General features: G+C 35.7%; 1 protein-coding gene across 4 annotated transcripts in view; it reads right to left on the minus strand.

The window, feature by feature from the left end:
- The window catches only part of CDC37L1 (cell division cycle 37 like 1, HSP90 cochaperone), a 28,039-nt gene that overhangs the window by 2,410 nt on the left and 10,314 nt on the right, over positions 1-15,315 (minus strand). The window contains exons 4-7 of one of the 4 annotated variants that reach the window (XM_026519255.4): positions 10,815-10,930; positions 10,327-10,449; positions 6,570-6,734; positions 982-2,632 (exon numbers count right to left, since the gene is read on the minus strand). In XM_026519255.4, coding sequence (XP_026375040.1) covers positions 2,531-2,632; positions 6,570-6,734; positions 10,327-10,449; positions 10,815-10,930 — 506 coding nt within the window. In that variant the 3' untranslated portion in view covers positions 982-2,530. Of the gene's footprint in view, positions 1-981; positions 2,633-4,968; positions 6,735-10,326; positions 10,450-10,814; positions 10,931-15,315 lie in introns of those variants that run through there. The other 3 variants (XM_057305582.1, XM_026519256.4, XM_057305581.1) reach the window with 3 other exon arrangements.

Here is a 15,315-nt window from a genome sequence, read left to right on the forward strand (position 1 = left end):
TCTAAAAGAACACCCAATTTTCCTAGAGAGAAGTTATAGGACATTATGAGCTTACGCAAAAGAGCCCACTAACAGTGTAACTGGGTAAGAATGTTACTCATCTATCTCCTACAGACGGGTTTTTAATCAGTATTATCTCCACTACCATGGATAAGATAACATTAAGTTAACAGGTAATAAATGAAGTGGTAGCTACTTAATTTTTTAAAAAAAATCTTTTATTAGAAGACTAATTTTATCAAATAAGAATCTTTGATGGATACTTTGATGCCAAAGACATTTCCTTCATTTGTTGGGACATTTCATCTGTCTGGACAGCCCAGCAAAATTCAATCTGAAATATGAGTTATCCCTTTGCTTGGTATTTGTTAAGAAACAGAAAAGAGGACTTTTTTCTTAAAAGGGGTAGTTCTTAGTACTAAAGCAAAATAAAAATAAAAAGGGTGTCAATTTACTGTTCTTAGAACTAAAGTACTGTTAAATATGTCAAAGTCTCTAAGTGCAAATCATGGCATTAGTCGGGCTCCCAGAGTAAACTCAATCGCACATATTTACAAAACAGAGAACGCTTCCCTTTGAAAGTAAAAAAAATATATATAGCCACATCTTAAATAGCTCTTCAATAATTCCTGTTTCAGAGAACACAACCAAAAAACCCTTCAGGAGTAGTTTACCCAGTTTGTTGGTCATTTCTTTCCTCCCAGTACTTGGTCATTAATACCTCTAACTTAAAGAAGGCAAAGGAGATTCAAAACAATTTGGGTGCTTCCAGGCAAATCCTGGGGAAAGGTGAAGTTGAGGAATGTAAAGTAATGGCTCAAGTAATATTTCCGTGAAATCAGGGATTTCACTCCTGTGTCCAATCTCTATTTCAGGAAGGGAAAAACAAGAGCTTACTCCAGAACAGGGAAACAAAACAAACCTTCTATAACTAGGTTATTAGTTTAAAAAAAAAATTACAGGCTGATGAATACTACCATATAAATTAGTCAAACATTTTATTATAGAGTATATATTTTTATCAAAAGCACAAAAAGTTTTATTCTGAAAACCAGGAAGATTGTGATGTTACAGAAGTATGATTCAATAAATCCAGTCCATTTCTATGGGTATCACGTGCCTTATCACCTCAGTTAACACAAGGTGCAAATGAGGCCACGGTCACAGGTCTGATCACCGTATGGGTCCCTTAGCCTCATTTGGTTTCTCAAATTGAGACATGCAGTCCCAATCCCAGTCAGCCGTCTTCCAAATGTGTGCTGCTATTCTCAATGAGACTGAGCCAAAGACTAGACCCAATACACACCAAAGCCCATGTTCCCCTAAGTCAGAAGATGAATCCTCAATAATAAGGATAGCATAATTAGCACTGTCATCTAATTCCAAATGAATACTCAAATACCCTGGCACATCTGAAATGAATTCTACAGAAAGTAGTAAAGCTCAGAAGCATTCTATGGTAACTGACCTAAGGACAGAAACGACAAATGTAGTGAAAGCCATCATTACTGACAAGGATCACCAAATTCTTAGAAGTAAGGAGTTGGCAGCTCGAGGCAGTTAGGTCTTCAAGATTTCTCCTGCCTTTTAAAAAAGCCCTTGGGCTACATCAGAACGAAACAAATCACCATGATTTAAAAAATCAGAATATTCTTCCTGTTTGTTCTTACAGGCCATTAGTTTTCTTTTAAAACTTGCTCCCTGAGAGATCCCAGACTATGTCAAGTAAAGAAATTAAGAGTGAGCTCGAACTTGATCTTATTTAAAAAAAAAAAAAAAAACTATATTAGCTTTATCACTTTTTATATTACTATAACCCTTAATATTAAAAAGTCAACAGGGTAAAATTAACTTCTAAGTAATATAGTTTTGAGAATACATAGGGCATAAAGTCAGTATCTATATAAAAATGATATTATAGTCAAGGATTTAACTGATGGTGTCGAAAATACAAATGTAATATTATTTTAGAGGGAAAGACTTTGTTTTAATTTTTACCACCCAGCTTATTTAGTAAAGTAGATTACCAACTACTGATTTATTGCTTTTACTATGATGCAACACCAGACCTGACAGCGAAATGTGCAGTAGGATACAAGTACATTTTTATGTTTAATTATTTTTGTAGAGTAGGACATGTACATATCCACATAAAAAGAGACTGTAGCAGATGCCTCCTAGAATCAACCAGTTCTTGTAAACATTGCATTTGTGCAGATTTTCATACTTTGATTCCAAAACTGAGAACAATAAGATTAAAGGCAAATTTAGTAGCCAAAAAAAAAAAAAAAAAAAAGAGTCCAGTTTGACTTCCTGCAACATACGGTACCACTCCTCTCTTCCAAAAAAAAAATCAAAAAACCTAGCAGCACATAAAAAAAATTTTACAAAACGTTTCAGTACTCTTTTCTCCCCTCCCATCAAAACCGAACAAAAATAAAGTGCAGCACCCATAAAAGTGTCAAGAAAATAGCCAAGTTCTTCCTTTCTTGTAACAAAATAGCACTTGGCCTCAGCAGTCTTAACCAAATCATACAGTGTCCATCATTTTGGATTCATCATCTTCTTTATGTACCACTGAGTTTAAACTGCAAAGAGCTGTACTGACAGAATACTGAAGATAATCTGGATTCTGGAAAAAAAAAAAAAAAAAAAAAGAATATCGGGAAGAAACAATGGATGAGAACGAGTTTCATGTCAGTGTACGCAACTACATATTCAGTTCACACCCTCTACCTCTCTGCAGTGTAGTAAAAGTAAAGTAGGTGGGAAAGAAAATGGACTTTGGAGTCCAACTTGGGTTGAAGCCCAAGAAGATAAAGAAAATAGACTGGACCACTTGATCCAAAGAGGATGTGACAAAGATACATGTAAAAAATTGAACTGTCATAAACACTAACTTTTTTTCCTTTTAACAAAACTTGCAATTTAAATTATTTAATCATATAAGGGTACATCTTCCATGTAATTATATGTACAAAGCTACTGACAATTTAAAAGATAAATACGGCTCTAAGTTGGCAATGCGTTTTGAAGATTACTAATTACCAGACTAAATATTAAAAACACAAAACACTTGCATAAGGAAAAAAAATGCATTTACCAAGTAAAAATTACAGCTACCTTCAGAGTCTACATTGGTTTTTCAAAGGTTAAAAACAAACTCAAGTGGGAAGTTACTAATCTTTTCAGAGGTACTTAGATCCACATTTTAAAAATTGAGAATAAAAGAATATTTTAATTTGGATCTTGTTTATTTTTTAAACTCATAAATATCCTATCTGTATATTTCTAAAGCTAGGAAGAAAACCTTATTCAATAAATGCAAAAATAAAACTATTTTTATTAAAGCACCACGACTAGGGACATAAGCCCTAAGACCCAGGACCTTAGGAAATTCTTCCCTAAGAATTCACTTTTGTCTATTCAGTTGTTCTGAATATCTGCTAGCTACTCAGAGTTTTACTACCGCTATCACCTGTTTTCATTTGTTTATTTAATGAACACCAATTAGGAAAATAGTCCAAACAGGGGATAGATGTCTTAAACTTTCCCACCCCATAGGGAGGCACAGTTTTCAAAAGATTCTCTTAAAGTACAATACGTTGCAATTCCATTATTTGTAAAAGTCAAAAAGCTAGCCAGACGCCAGATTATTCCCCAGCAAGTCCTGATGAAGGAAGTGGCACCAGTAACTGACGGAGGTCCGGAATACTGCACAATGCTGGACCTCAGTTCTAATCCTGCCTCTACCACCTCTTGTAATAAAGTCCTTACAAAGAAAACTACTCATCACATTGAATAAAATTAAAAGCTGGTCTATAGGATAAACCTAAGGTAACTGTTATAACACCTCTGTCCATAAGGCCTTGGTTTAGTTCTCTCAAAACTAAGGATGATGGTATTTGCTTATTTCACAAGATTATTGTCAACTGGAAAAAGAAAAAAAAAAAAAGCTGAAGTGTTATGCCAATTTAAGTTTTACAAAAAATTATTAAACTCTCATTACACTATTCCATTCTTTGAAGAAACAGAGTACTAAGACCTTTTCTGACAATGCAAGCCCAATTCCAAAGCCCCTCAGAACAGAGCTTACAACTATCTACCAAGACCAGACTGGAGTTCCTCCAGAACTCATCATCCGTCTCCCTGAGAACTGTTAAGACCTCATTACGGAGAGACTTAAAAAAACAAAAAGCAATCAACATACCTAACTTAATCTACACTGAAATTCCATTGATTACCCTATATTTTCATCTAGGAACGTTCTCAACACATTTCTCATCCCAGTGACTAGTCCTCTGTAAGAGCACATGACTGTGTCTCCTGTCCTGTTTCTAGCATCTGATTCAACAACAGTCTGAAGTGCGGGTGAATGAGCAGTGAAGCAGGATAGAATACTGGAGTATTAGCCGTGTCATTCAGGCAAACTGCTTAACCTCCATGAGCTTCAGTTTATTCATCCATAAAAATGAATGAAAATGAATTACAGGGCTTTTGAGAAGATGAAATGCAACAACATATGAAAAGTGTTTTGCAATCTATAAACTGATGTAATAAAAATGGGATATAATTATTACAGTAAGTTTTTCTCCTAAAAGCTTCCCATCACCCAGTCTACAGTCCTGTGCATCTAGCTGCAATTTTATCCAGTCCTTCTTTCCCTCAGGAGGACTAGACCAGGATGCTCAACTTCTCCAACCATGAGGAATTAGCTCAAATGAATTAAGTCTGAACAATCCTGATAATATTGGCAACTTTAAAGTGTCAAAACAGTATAGCCCCAGCCCCCCCATCTCGCCAAGGGAGGCTGAGCAGCAGACTCAGCAGCTCTCTGATACGTGCAGTAAGAACTTAGTTCTCTCGAACTAGAAGCAATTTGTTGATAATACCGGCCTCTTAGGATATTTTAATGTGTATCTTTTCCCTCTTATGTTTAGAACCAATAACATCCTTCAAAGTCTCTTCTTTCTTTTGTATTCATTATGTGATATCTTAATTTTAGGTTTATAATATTGGACTTGACAGTGTCTTACAGTCATAAAATTCCCTTGGAAAGACTACTTCCCTGTGGGCTATTTCTCAAAAAACGGAAAATAAAATCATTGCTATATTTAAAGAGCATTAAGAGATAGTCTGTAGGACAAATGGAGGGGGAATATTGCTTATAGATGTAATGAAGGGGAAGTATTACTAATATGTAAAAATCAAGACCTTGATTATTCTTATCCTTGAGAATCAGTATTTTTGGCTGAGTTGAATATTATCAATTGTTTTCCTTAATTGTCACTTTGGCCTATGACTTATGTAACTGAAATGGTGAAATTATAGAGACATAAGGTGTAGATACTGAAAATCTCAATCCTACCACTATATGAGATTTCAAACTACAGGGCTCTCCTCACATTGTCTTCTGAACGAGTGTGCTCTTTTCACTGCGTAGGCAACAGACTGAACTGGCTAACGCTGGTCTTAGAATCTTGGGGCCAGGAAATGAGATGACTGGGCTCAATTAAAATGCTACTAAAATCAACATGCGCAGCAACTTTCTAGTGATAACTTAAATCTCCCTCTTCCGACAGAAATCCTTTCATGCTAGAAACACAGCTTTATCTTGATCTCACAGCAGAGGCTCAAACAGTTGGTGAACATTATTAGCAAGGGCAGCTTAGCAGAAGGTGCATTAATGTACTAAAAATATTACCTCTGGCAGGCAACACCAACATTTCATAAAATAATACTAAATAAACTCATGGAACAAATCACCCTGGTTGCCACTTGGTTGTATGCTCTGAAGCTAATTCATCCTAAGAAAAATTTTCTTTTTTAAGATTTTTTATTTAAGAGGGAGAGCCTGTGTGGGCATGCAGTGGGTTGGGGGGGCAGAGGGAGAGAGAAACTTTAGCAGACTCCACATGGACACTGGGCTTGATCCCACGACCCCAAGATCATGGCCTAAGCCAAAACCAAGAGCTGGACACTCAACAGCCTGCACCACCCAGGTGCCCCCATCCCAAGAAATTCTTAACAGTACAGTTCACTGAGAATGAGATGTTCCTCAGGAGCCATCTTGAAAAATTTATGATTGAGATGATCAGTAGGTAACACTTGCCTCTAAGAGTGCTTAGGTACAACTCATTTCTTCTATATTTAAAGGAGTGGAATTTGATGTCTCTGTAAATACCCAAGAGATGGAAGAGATTTAGTGCCAAAACATGGCGTGAAATGAAAGAGTGATCTTCTGAGGCAAGAATATTTAAAATGATCTCGCATACATTACATGTTAAGAACAAAGAGTAGTCTAAAAGAACAAAAGTTATGTGAATAAATTAATGAAACAAGTATTTAGGGACACCCAGGTGGCCCAGTGGAGTAAGCGTCTGCCTTGGGTTCAGGCTGTGATCCCAGACTCCTGGATCGAGTCCCGCATCAGGCTCCTTGCTCGGCGGGGAGCCCGCTTCTCCCTCTGCCTGCTCTGCCTGCCGCACCCCGCTTGTGCGCATGCTCTCTCTGACAAATAAATAAATCTTTAAAAACAAAACTAACAAATATTTACTTTTCCAACTTACCTGTGGTAAGGATTCTAACAAACCTACAGATCCCACACTAGAATGGGGAACATGATTCTGAACTGTCATAGGTTGAAAACTTGGTGATTGAGAATAAAGTCGGACTCTTGACTTGAAAGCTTCAAGTTCATTTTTGAATGCTTCAAAATAACCTTCTTCCTCTGCCTGGAAAACACACAAAACAAAGACTCTGTTTTTCAAGACTTCAAAACCGCACACTAAATTCTAACAAACATATTAGATATGAAGTGGAGGAAGTAAAGAGGAGATGAATAGTTTAAATGTACGTAGACACCACCAAGACCCCTGTCAGATTTGTGAAGACGACCTGTTTTATAGGAATATTAATGGTTTGTTCCATTTCCCTCTGCTCCAGGAATATAAAACAAACATACATACATACACACAAATACGTATATACACACACAAATATAACAACAGTAGGAATTCTCCGTATTTCTCTTGATTCTTGACAAGATCCAAAATAGTTCACATTTAACCTCTCACATTGCCAAGCAACAACCAAGGGATATTCTTAAAACCTCCTAATTCTCCAGCAGTTAATGATAAGGCACTATTACCTGTTTCTGTCAATCTCCAGCTCTATACTCCCTATTTGTAAAGCCATGAAAACCAAATAAAATTCAACATTCAATTCCATTCTGGAATTACCTTAGTGAAGCAAATAACCTTTTCAACATTATGGAGAGGAAAAACTATAATGAGTATTATGTTGCAGGAGGGGACCTCCCTCCAATAACGTAGAACATAATCAAGATTCTTTTTTTTTTTAAATGATTTTTAATATATTATGTTAGTCACCATACAATACATCCCCGTTTCATAATCAAGATTCTTGATGTAAAACACGCAATTGTCAGTAGCCTCCACTTAGGGTTCCTCTGCAGTTAAAGAATGACACAGCACTTACCCTATGTTAATAGGACTTTAGGCTTTGAAGGTGATGGACAAGATTTTGTCAAAATCTCATTCCATAGTATCACTGGGCCCACTTGTGTGGAATGCTATTTTTTCTTTAATGTAGTTTAGGTTATGTAATCAAATTAAAACTTGTGAGTTACTTATTAACATCAATATCTATACAAATCACGCAGACAATGTTCTGTGCTGCCATTCTATCTTTTTATGAATTTAGCAGTCATTTCCTTTAGTACAGCATTTCACTTTAATCAACATATGGTACTTGTACAGACATACAGGATATTAGCCTTCATATCCACAAGTAATCCTTCTCAAATGGTTATGCAACAAACTATGCAGGGAGCCAAGTGGCACAGCTGCGGGCTTTACTGCACGCCGAAGGCCTGGGGATTTCGATCTAGAGAGACTTGACTAATTTTTGCTTTAAGTAAACTATTCTCTATGCTAATTTCCTAACTTGTAAAATAGAAATAATAACCCTCATAAAATCTTATGAGGATTTAATGAGTTAATCCATGTACAGTGCTTAGAATAGTACCTGGCACAAAGTAATAAGTACCATGAAAGTTAGTTATTCCTTAATTTTAGAAAATTATTAAGAACAAAATGCTAAGATTGAAGACTTTTCAGTTCTATTTTGACAAAGTAAATTTCAAAAACTAGACATATGTTGGCTATGTTCCATTATCCTATTAATAAGCACTAGTTCAAACATATCCACTCATGTAAGGTGAAAAACAAAGTATGGTTTTTATTATGTCTGTGTGTCAAGTGAACATTTAGAATAGTCATTAGAAGCCTAACTAAAATACCAACTCAATCGTTTACTCATTAAAACTCTTACTGTTTTGGGAAAATTACCTATTTAGGCTGCACTTTAAAAGCATTTAGAGCATTTAAGGTAGGGCTACTATCAACCTGATATATTTTTTTTAATTCAATACATTTAACTTAATACATTTTTTCCTCTTTATAAAAGGGATTATGTTCATTGTAGTATATATTAAAGAAAATGGAAATCATGTGTAATTCTGCCACCCAAGAATAATCAAAGTTAAACTTTTGGTATATGTCCTTCTAACGTCTAATTGTGTATGCTGAAATGTATCATATATGTAAAAAAACCATGTGAAATACGTATGTAGTTTATTGGGCAAAACCCCACTATGTTCCCATAGAAATTAGGAAATGGATCATTGCTAGCATCTTACGAATCAGTTCCCAAGAGCATTTCTTCTCCCTTCTCTGAGGCTACCATTAATGTGACTTTCTTCTTAAAAGTCACTCCTTTGCCTCTTCGGTTTTACTGCTTACTTACGTACCCTTCAACTATATATCATTTAGTTCTGCTTGTTTTGTAACTTTATAAAAGAATATAGAATATTTTTTAAAAGATACTGGATATATCATTCTGTGACTTTTTTTTTCTTCACACTCTAGTTTTTTCATCCACAGTAATGCTGGTTAATATTTACCCAAATGAGTATCCCAGTTTATTCATTCTACAGTCAACAGACACTTGGGTTGCTCCCAGGCATTTTGCAATTATGAGCACTTCTACTATGAACATTATGGTATGTGGTGCACGTGTATAAGAGCTTCTCAAGGGCAGCAGTTCTCAAACTTCATGGTCTCAGGACTCCCTTCACAGTGCTGAAAATTACTGAGGACTCTAAAGAGTCCTGTTTATGTGGGCTATTATTTGTCAACGTTCACTGTGTTAGAAATTAAAACCCAGGAATTTGAAAAATATTATCTGACATATAACAACAAACTCATTACATGTTAACATTTCTAACATTTTTATTTTAAAAAAACTCATTTCTGAAACAAAAATACTTAGTGACAAGTCTGGCTTAACAGAAGATGGCTGGATTCACACATCTGCTTCTGCATCAAATAACATCTTTGTGTTATGAAAACAGTTTTGACTCAAGGCCTCCCGAAGCCAGGTCTTGAAGACAGTTGGGTGTCCCTGGACCACATGCTGAGAAATCTGTTCTCTAGTATATATACCTAGGAGAATTTCTGGGTGTTACCACTTGTTCAACTTCGCTAGGAAATTTCCCAGAGTGGTTGTACCCATTTATACGCCTACAAGCAGTGAATGTGAACTCTTATTGCTCTACTTCTTGTACAACTCTTCAATTATTACTAATCTAGTGAGTGTGAAATGGTATTTCATCTTTCTAGACATGTCTATTTTTCTTTAATATGGCCAACATCATCCTATATATAAATATGTATCACTTCCTTTGACTTTTAGCATAGCATTTTCTCAGTTCATTAAAAATTCTTCTTTAATGTTAATGGTTGTCATAATATTCTTCGTACCACAGGTTGTTTTTAACCATTCTTCTAGTTGTTGAAATTTTAGGTTTCTTTTTATTTCATTAGAAAAGTCATTTCTCATTAAACTATGAGTTCTTTTTTTACTTTATTTTTGTTAAACTGTGAGTTCTATACATGGAGGATACTGTATCTGTTTCGTTCAACACTGTATCTTCAGCATCTTGAAAACAGTCCTTGCATTAGTAGACGGTCAACACTTACTGGCTGAATAAATGATGCATTAGTCTTAATTTTCCTGAACACAAACATTCATTTAAACGAGTCTCCATTTCACATGCATGCTATAGTACAGCCTCTAACAGAGCTCCCTTAAGTCTAAATTAGAATGAAATCAGCAAAGTAAGTTTTCCCACTATAATATCTATACAGAGTTTAGCCTGTGGCATTCTTTGATGTATATGGGCCAAAGAGGTCTCAGCTAAGGCTTAATCTTCCCATTTAAAAATATTAAATAGTTACTTACTTTGGCTTTCTGGAAAAATAAACGAAAACACCCTCTTGGATCCACATTACAGTTTTTGGCCATTTCCATAATAAACTGCATTACAACAGCCTGATGTGCTATTTGTTCCATTAGAGCCCCTTTCTGAAAATAGACAGATTAAAATCATGAGAAATACCTCTGGAAATGTATTTAATATTGTGATTACTATCTGTATTTTAAAACATGATTTTCCAATAGCTTAAAAAAGAAAAGGGTTTATAGTATGTGGGAACAAGAGAAATGAGGCAGCAAAGAAAGCACACAAGAGAAAAGTTTCCATATGCTAACTAAAACAACTAAAAACATTCCCACAGTAAACTCAAGTAGATCTAAAAACAAACAAAAAAATTAATTCCATTTAATAACCTTCCTGCTTTCATTTAAAGTAACATAAAAGACAAAACAAAAAACCAAAAAAGTAAACCAGAATCCACTAAGGTTCCAGAAACTCAAAGTTCATACAATACCTGCTCAGCTTCTAGATGAAAACACCATAAAATAAGATATTTAGCAGTCTCTTCACATACAAGGTATGGATGGTCAGATAAAAATCTCTGACTATCATCCCATCGACTCAACATACCTATAAAAAAAAGAATTAAACCACAATTGTCAAATACTCTTACAAATAAAGAAATTGGTATTTTAAATGATTCTCTTTAAAGATGATTCATATTACCACAGCAATTTGTTGATGGTTAACAAACAAATAAGAGGGATAAAACTCAATTTTTTTTTTAAAGAGTTTACCTATATTTATTTGAGAGAGAGAGAGAGTGCATGAGCGGGGTGAGAGGCAGAGTTGGAGAAGCAGGCTCCCCGCTGAGCAGGGAGTCCCATTCAGGGCTTGATCCCGGGACTCCAGGATGGTGACCTGAGCCAAAGGCAGACACTTAACTGACTGAGCCATCCAGGCGTCGGGATAAAACTCTTTTAAAGCAATACCCAATGTATTGGAAATAGCTTCCAAAGTTCACAAAAAGTTTTATTTCAGATAATTAGGTTAAAGTAGGGTGACTGGCTTAAAGCCAAAAAACCCTGCATCTGGGAAATGCCTGAAGTTCCAGGCAAACTGAGATGACTGGTCATCCTACGCTGAACTGAGTACAAATGATTTCAAGAGACTCAATATTATTTATTCACAGAATACAATTTTTTCTACTAGAAAGATGGCAAAGAAAGCAAAACCTCAAGAAACTGTATTCAGCAAACACTTAATAAAACAGAAAAACCACATTATCTCTTATTTATTTAAAAATGTCTAAGATGATATGGTCAGACGTTGCCAGCATGGAAAACCAATCCAGTAGGTATTATAACAGTAAATACACTTTAACCATTTTAGTCATGTTAATCATTTAGTTATATTTATAACAAATAGAAAACAAAATCAGTTAAGCATACTTGAAAGCAGATACCATTTTGCTTCAAAATATCAAGTTAATCCAAATACTATTTAAGGTGTCTCTTCATCCAAATTAGTAAGAAATTTGGTGAAAAAGTCAATGCTATCATGGAACCAGCGAAGCCTTCAGCTTTTAATTTTGTTCAGTAAAACTTACGCTTGAACTAATTAACTATGTTAGCTTTAGATTCTTAAGACTCATCCAGGGGCGCCTGGGTGGTTCAGTTGGTTAAGTGTTTGCCTTCGGTTCAGGTCATGATCCTGGGGTTTTGGGACTGAGCCCCGCATCAGGCTCCTTGCTCAGTGGGGAGTCTGTTTCTCCCTCTCCCTCTGCCCCTGCTCGCTCTAATAGATAAGTAAAATCTTTAAAAAAAAAAAAAAGACTCATCTAAAGAAGTTTGTATGTCTCTGAATCATTGTGGAAATTTTATAAGGTGGTCTCAACAGTTTGGCAGTAAAGTTTTCCTCTAGACACAAACTGAACTTCTATATATTAAAGTTCCACATCAGAACACAAATGAGAACCAAACTGAGGACAAATGTCTTACTGAGAAATACACATTTAGCAACACATGGGAACCAACTGAAAATAAATGATTTTCTCATTTAAAAGGAGGGAAGCATTTTAGCATTTTCACGTAAAGAGTTTTAGAAGCTTTATGAAGTATTTCCCCAACACTTTGGATACAGTGATAGGGCATTTTAAATTCTGAGAAACACAATGATTTTGAAAGTTATTTAAAACTACTTCGGGGGGGGAGGGCCTGGGTGGCGCAGGCGTTAAGCGTCTGCCTTCGGCTGAGGGCGTGATCCCGGCGTTCTAGGATCGAGCCCGCATCAGGCTCCTCCTCCGCTGGGAGCCTGCTTCTTCCTCTCCCACTCCCCCTGCTTGTGTTCCCTCTCTCGCTGGCTGTCTCTCTCTCTGTCAAATATATAAATCTAAAAAAATAAATAAAATAAAAAATAAAACTACTTCTCAAGGTATACTTAAAGAGTCTAGTAACTTCTGGGGGTCAGATCTAAAGAAAGCATAATCCTTCTTTCTTATACCTGAAGCCATAAAACAAATCCTATGAAGCAGTTTTGTGTTAGCTCTGTTACACTCCTGAACCGGTAGTATTTTCAACTCTGTCCACCATCCACAGAGAGCACATTGCTTCTGTTTACTTCTACAGCAGCATCACAACTTACTGAGACACCAAATCCTATCCATTTTAGTTTCTTTTACAGGAAGGATAATACGTTAATGACACTTACAGGGATCATGAGGAAGGGTACCCTTAAATGTTACAATTTTTAAACTATCCATTTAATACCTAAAACAAAATTAATACTTGAGGTTGACCACAGCTTTTCTATATCTGAGAAATACCTACCATCACCTGATTTCAAAAATGCATATCAATTATTATGAAAATGAGGTTAGGTTACAGGTAGTCCATACACGCCTTTGTGAAAAGAGTGTGGAATCTTATGAACAAAATACTTACTTGATGGCTTTAGTGGAACAGAACATAGCTGAAATTACTAATGTTATTTTGGAATTTGTAAACAAACTTATAAACAAATAGAGAGTAGCACAATCTAGCATGGCGACTAAGCAAGCCAACTCTGGAAATCAACTGCATAGGTCCGAAAACTGGCCTTCCACTTACTATGCCTTGCCTATCTCTATGCCTCCCTTTCCTCTTCTGTAAAATAAGGCTAAAAATAGTATCTCGCTCAGAGGGTTTCTGTGAGAATTAAATGAGTTGATACATATCAAGCACTTGGGACAGTGTCTAACGGAGAGTAAATATTAGGTAGTATCAACACAAAAGGGAACAATTCATTCTTTCATTAAATATTAAATACTTTGGTTAAGGTTAATCTAGTCATTTCAACTAGCCAACCAATCTCTGAATGCTTGAAAAACCTTAGTTTGACAAATTAAAATATTTTAATTATGTGCTTTCACCTATGTATTTTCCTCAGCATCTAAATCCCAATGCATCTATCGGCTCTCGGTATTCCACCTAATTTCTAAAATGGTCCTCCAATACACATTGTTACTGATTTCCCCTTCTTTTTTGCATTATAGAGTAATAGATCTGAATCCTTTAAATTATACTTACCATTTTAATGTCTCTATCTGCTAAAACTCTCCCCAAGAGGTCGTAAATTTCTTAATGAAAGATAAATGACCTCTTTTTCTGTATTTCCCCAGTCTCAGGTCTGCTGTATTTCTAATCACCTACCACCAGACAACTATTTCTACCTACATGCTTGCACATAAATTCATCTTATTTGAAACTAAACCCATTTTTCTCTCCCTGCCATCTATGGTGCTTCCTAGGCTCCATGTCACCCACTCAAAAATTCTAGAAATTCCTCTAGACATTTCCATTCTTCCCACATCAAACTGCTCACCAAGTCCTGTGGTTATACTATTATAAACTGTCAATACAGTGAATCACATTAATAAATTTTCCAATGTTAAGCCATCCTTGAATTCTTGGGATAAACCTTTTAAAACTATTTTTTCATTATTATAAAAATAACGTATATTCATTGTGAAGAATTTGAAAAATCCAGAAAAACCATCTGCAATCCTACAAGAGAAAATTATGTTAACACTTTAATGTATTTCTTTCTGGGCTTATTTTTAATTTTTTAAAAAGATTTTATTTATTTATTTGAGAGAGTGAGAGAGCACAAGCAGGGGGAACAGTAGAGTGAGGAGTGGAAGAAGCCCAACGCGGGGCTCGATCCTAGGACCCTGGGATCATGACCTGAGCCGAAGGCAGACACTTAACGGACTGAGTCACCCAGGTGTCTCCTGGGCTTATTTTTTAATGACTTAAAATTAGAATCTTATCATACATATCAATTTTCTATTCACTTCACTCTACATTCTATTCAGGAGTACTCTGTATTAAATGTTTTTCAAAAACAGTACATTAATGTGTTCTGAAAAGCAAAATGTATGTGCTTACACTGAGGAGACTGAATATCCCCTTCCATACAAATGAGAAAGATCCATCATAGTATTTATATAAACATTTATAGCTTTCGATAAAATGTCCAGTGACAACATCCTACAGACTCAAAAATGTTAAATCACAGCTAACTTGGCTGGAAGTGGACAGATGATGTTCCACGAAAAACTATGCTAGCTCATCAAAAAGCCACTGCGACGATCACAAAGAAAAGTGACGTCAAAGATGCATATGACGAGGGCACCTGGGTGGCTCAGGTGGTTAAGCATCTGCCCTCGACTCAGGTCATGATCCCAGGGTCCTGGGATCGAGCCCCGAATCGGGTTCAGAGCTCAGCAAGGAGCCTGCTTCTCCCTCTCCCTCTGCTGTTCTGCCTGCTTGTGCTCTCCTGCTCTGTCAAATAAATAAATAAAATCTTTAAAAAGAAAAAGATGCATATGACATTGAATAAAACTTTTGCGAAATTTAAAAGAAAACAGACTTTGCTGCTAAATTGGTATTTTATATTTATAAAACATGAATTTACTAAATTAATAAATTAAATACAAATGTAAGGGGGAAATCAAGATTTTACTGCTTCAAAAA

The sequence above is a fragment of the Ursus arctos genome, unplaced genomic scaffold, assembly GCF_023065955.2.
Source record: "Ursus arctos isolate Adak ecotype North America unplaced genomic scaffold, UrsArc2.0 scaffold_33, whole genome shotgun sequence".
Classification (NCBI taxonomy): Eukaryota; Metazoa; Chordata; class Mammalia; order Carnivora; family Ursidae; genus Ursus; species Ursus arctos.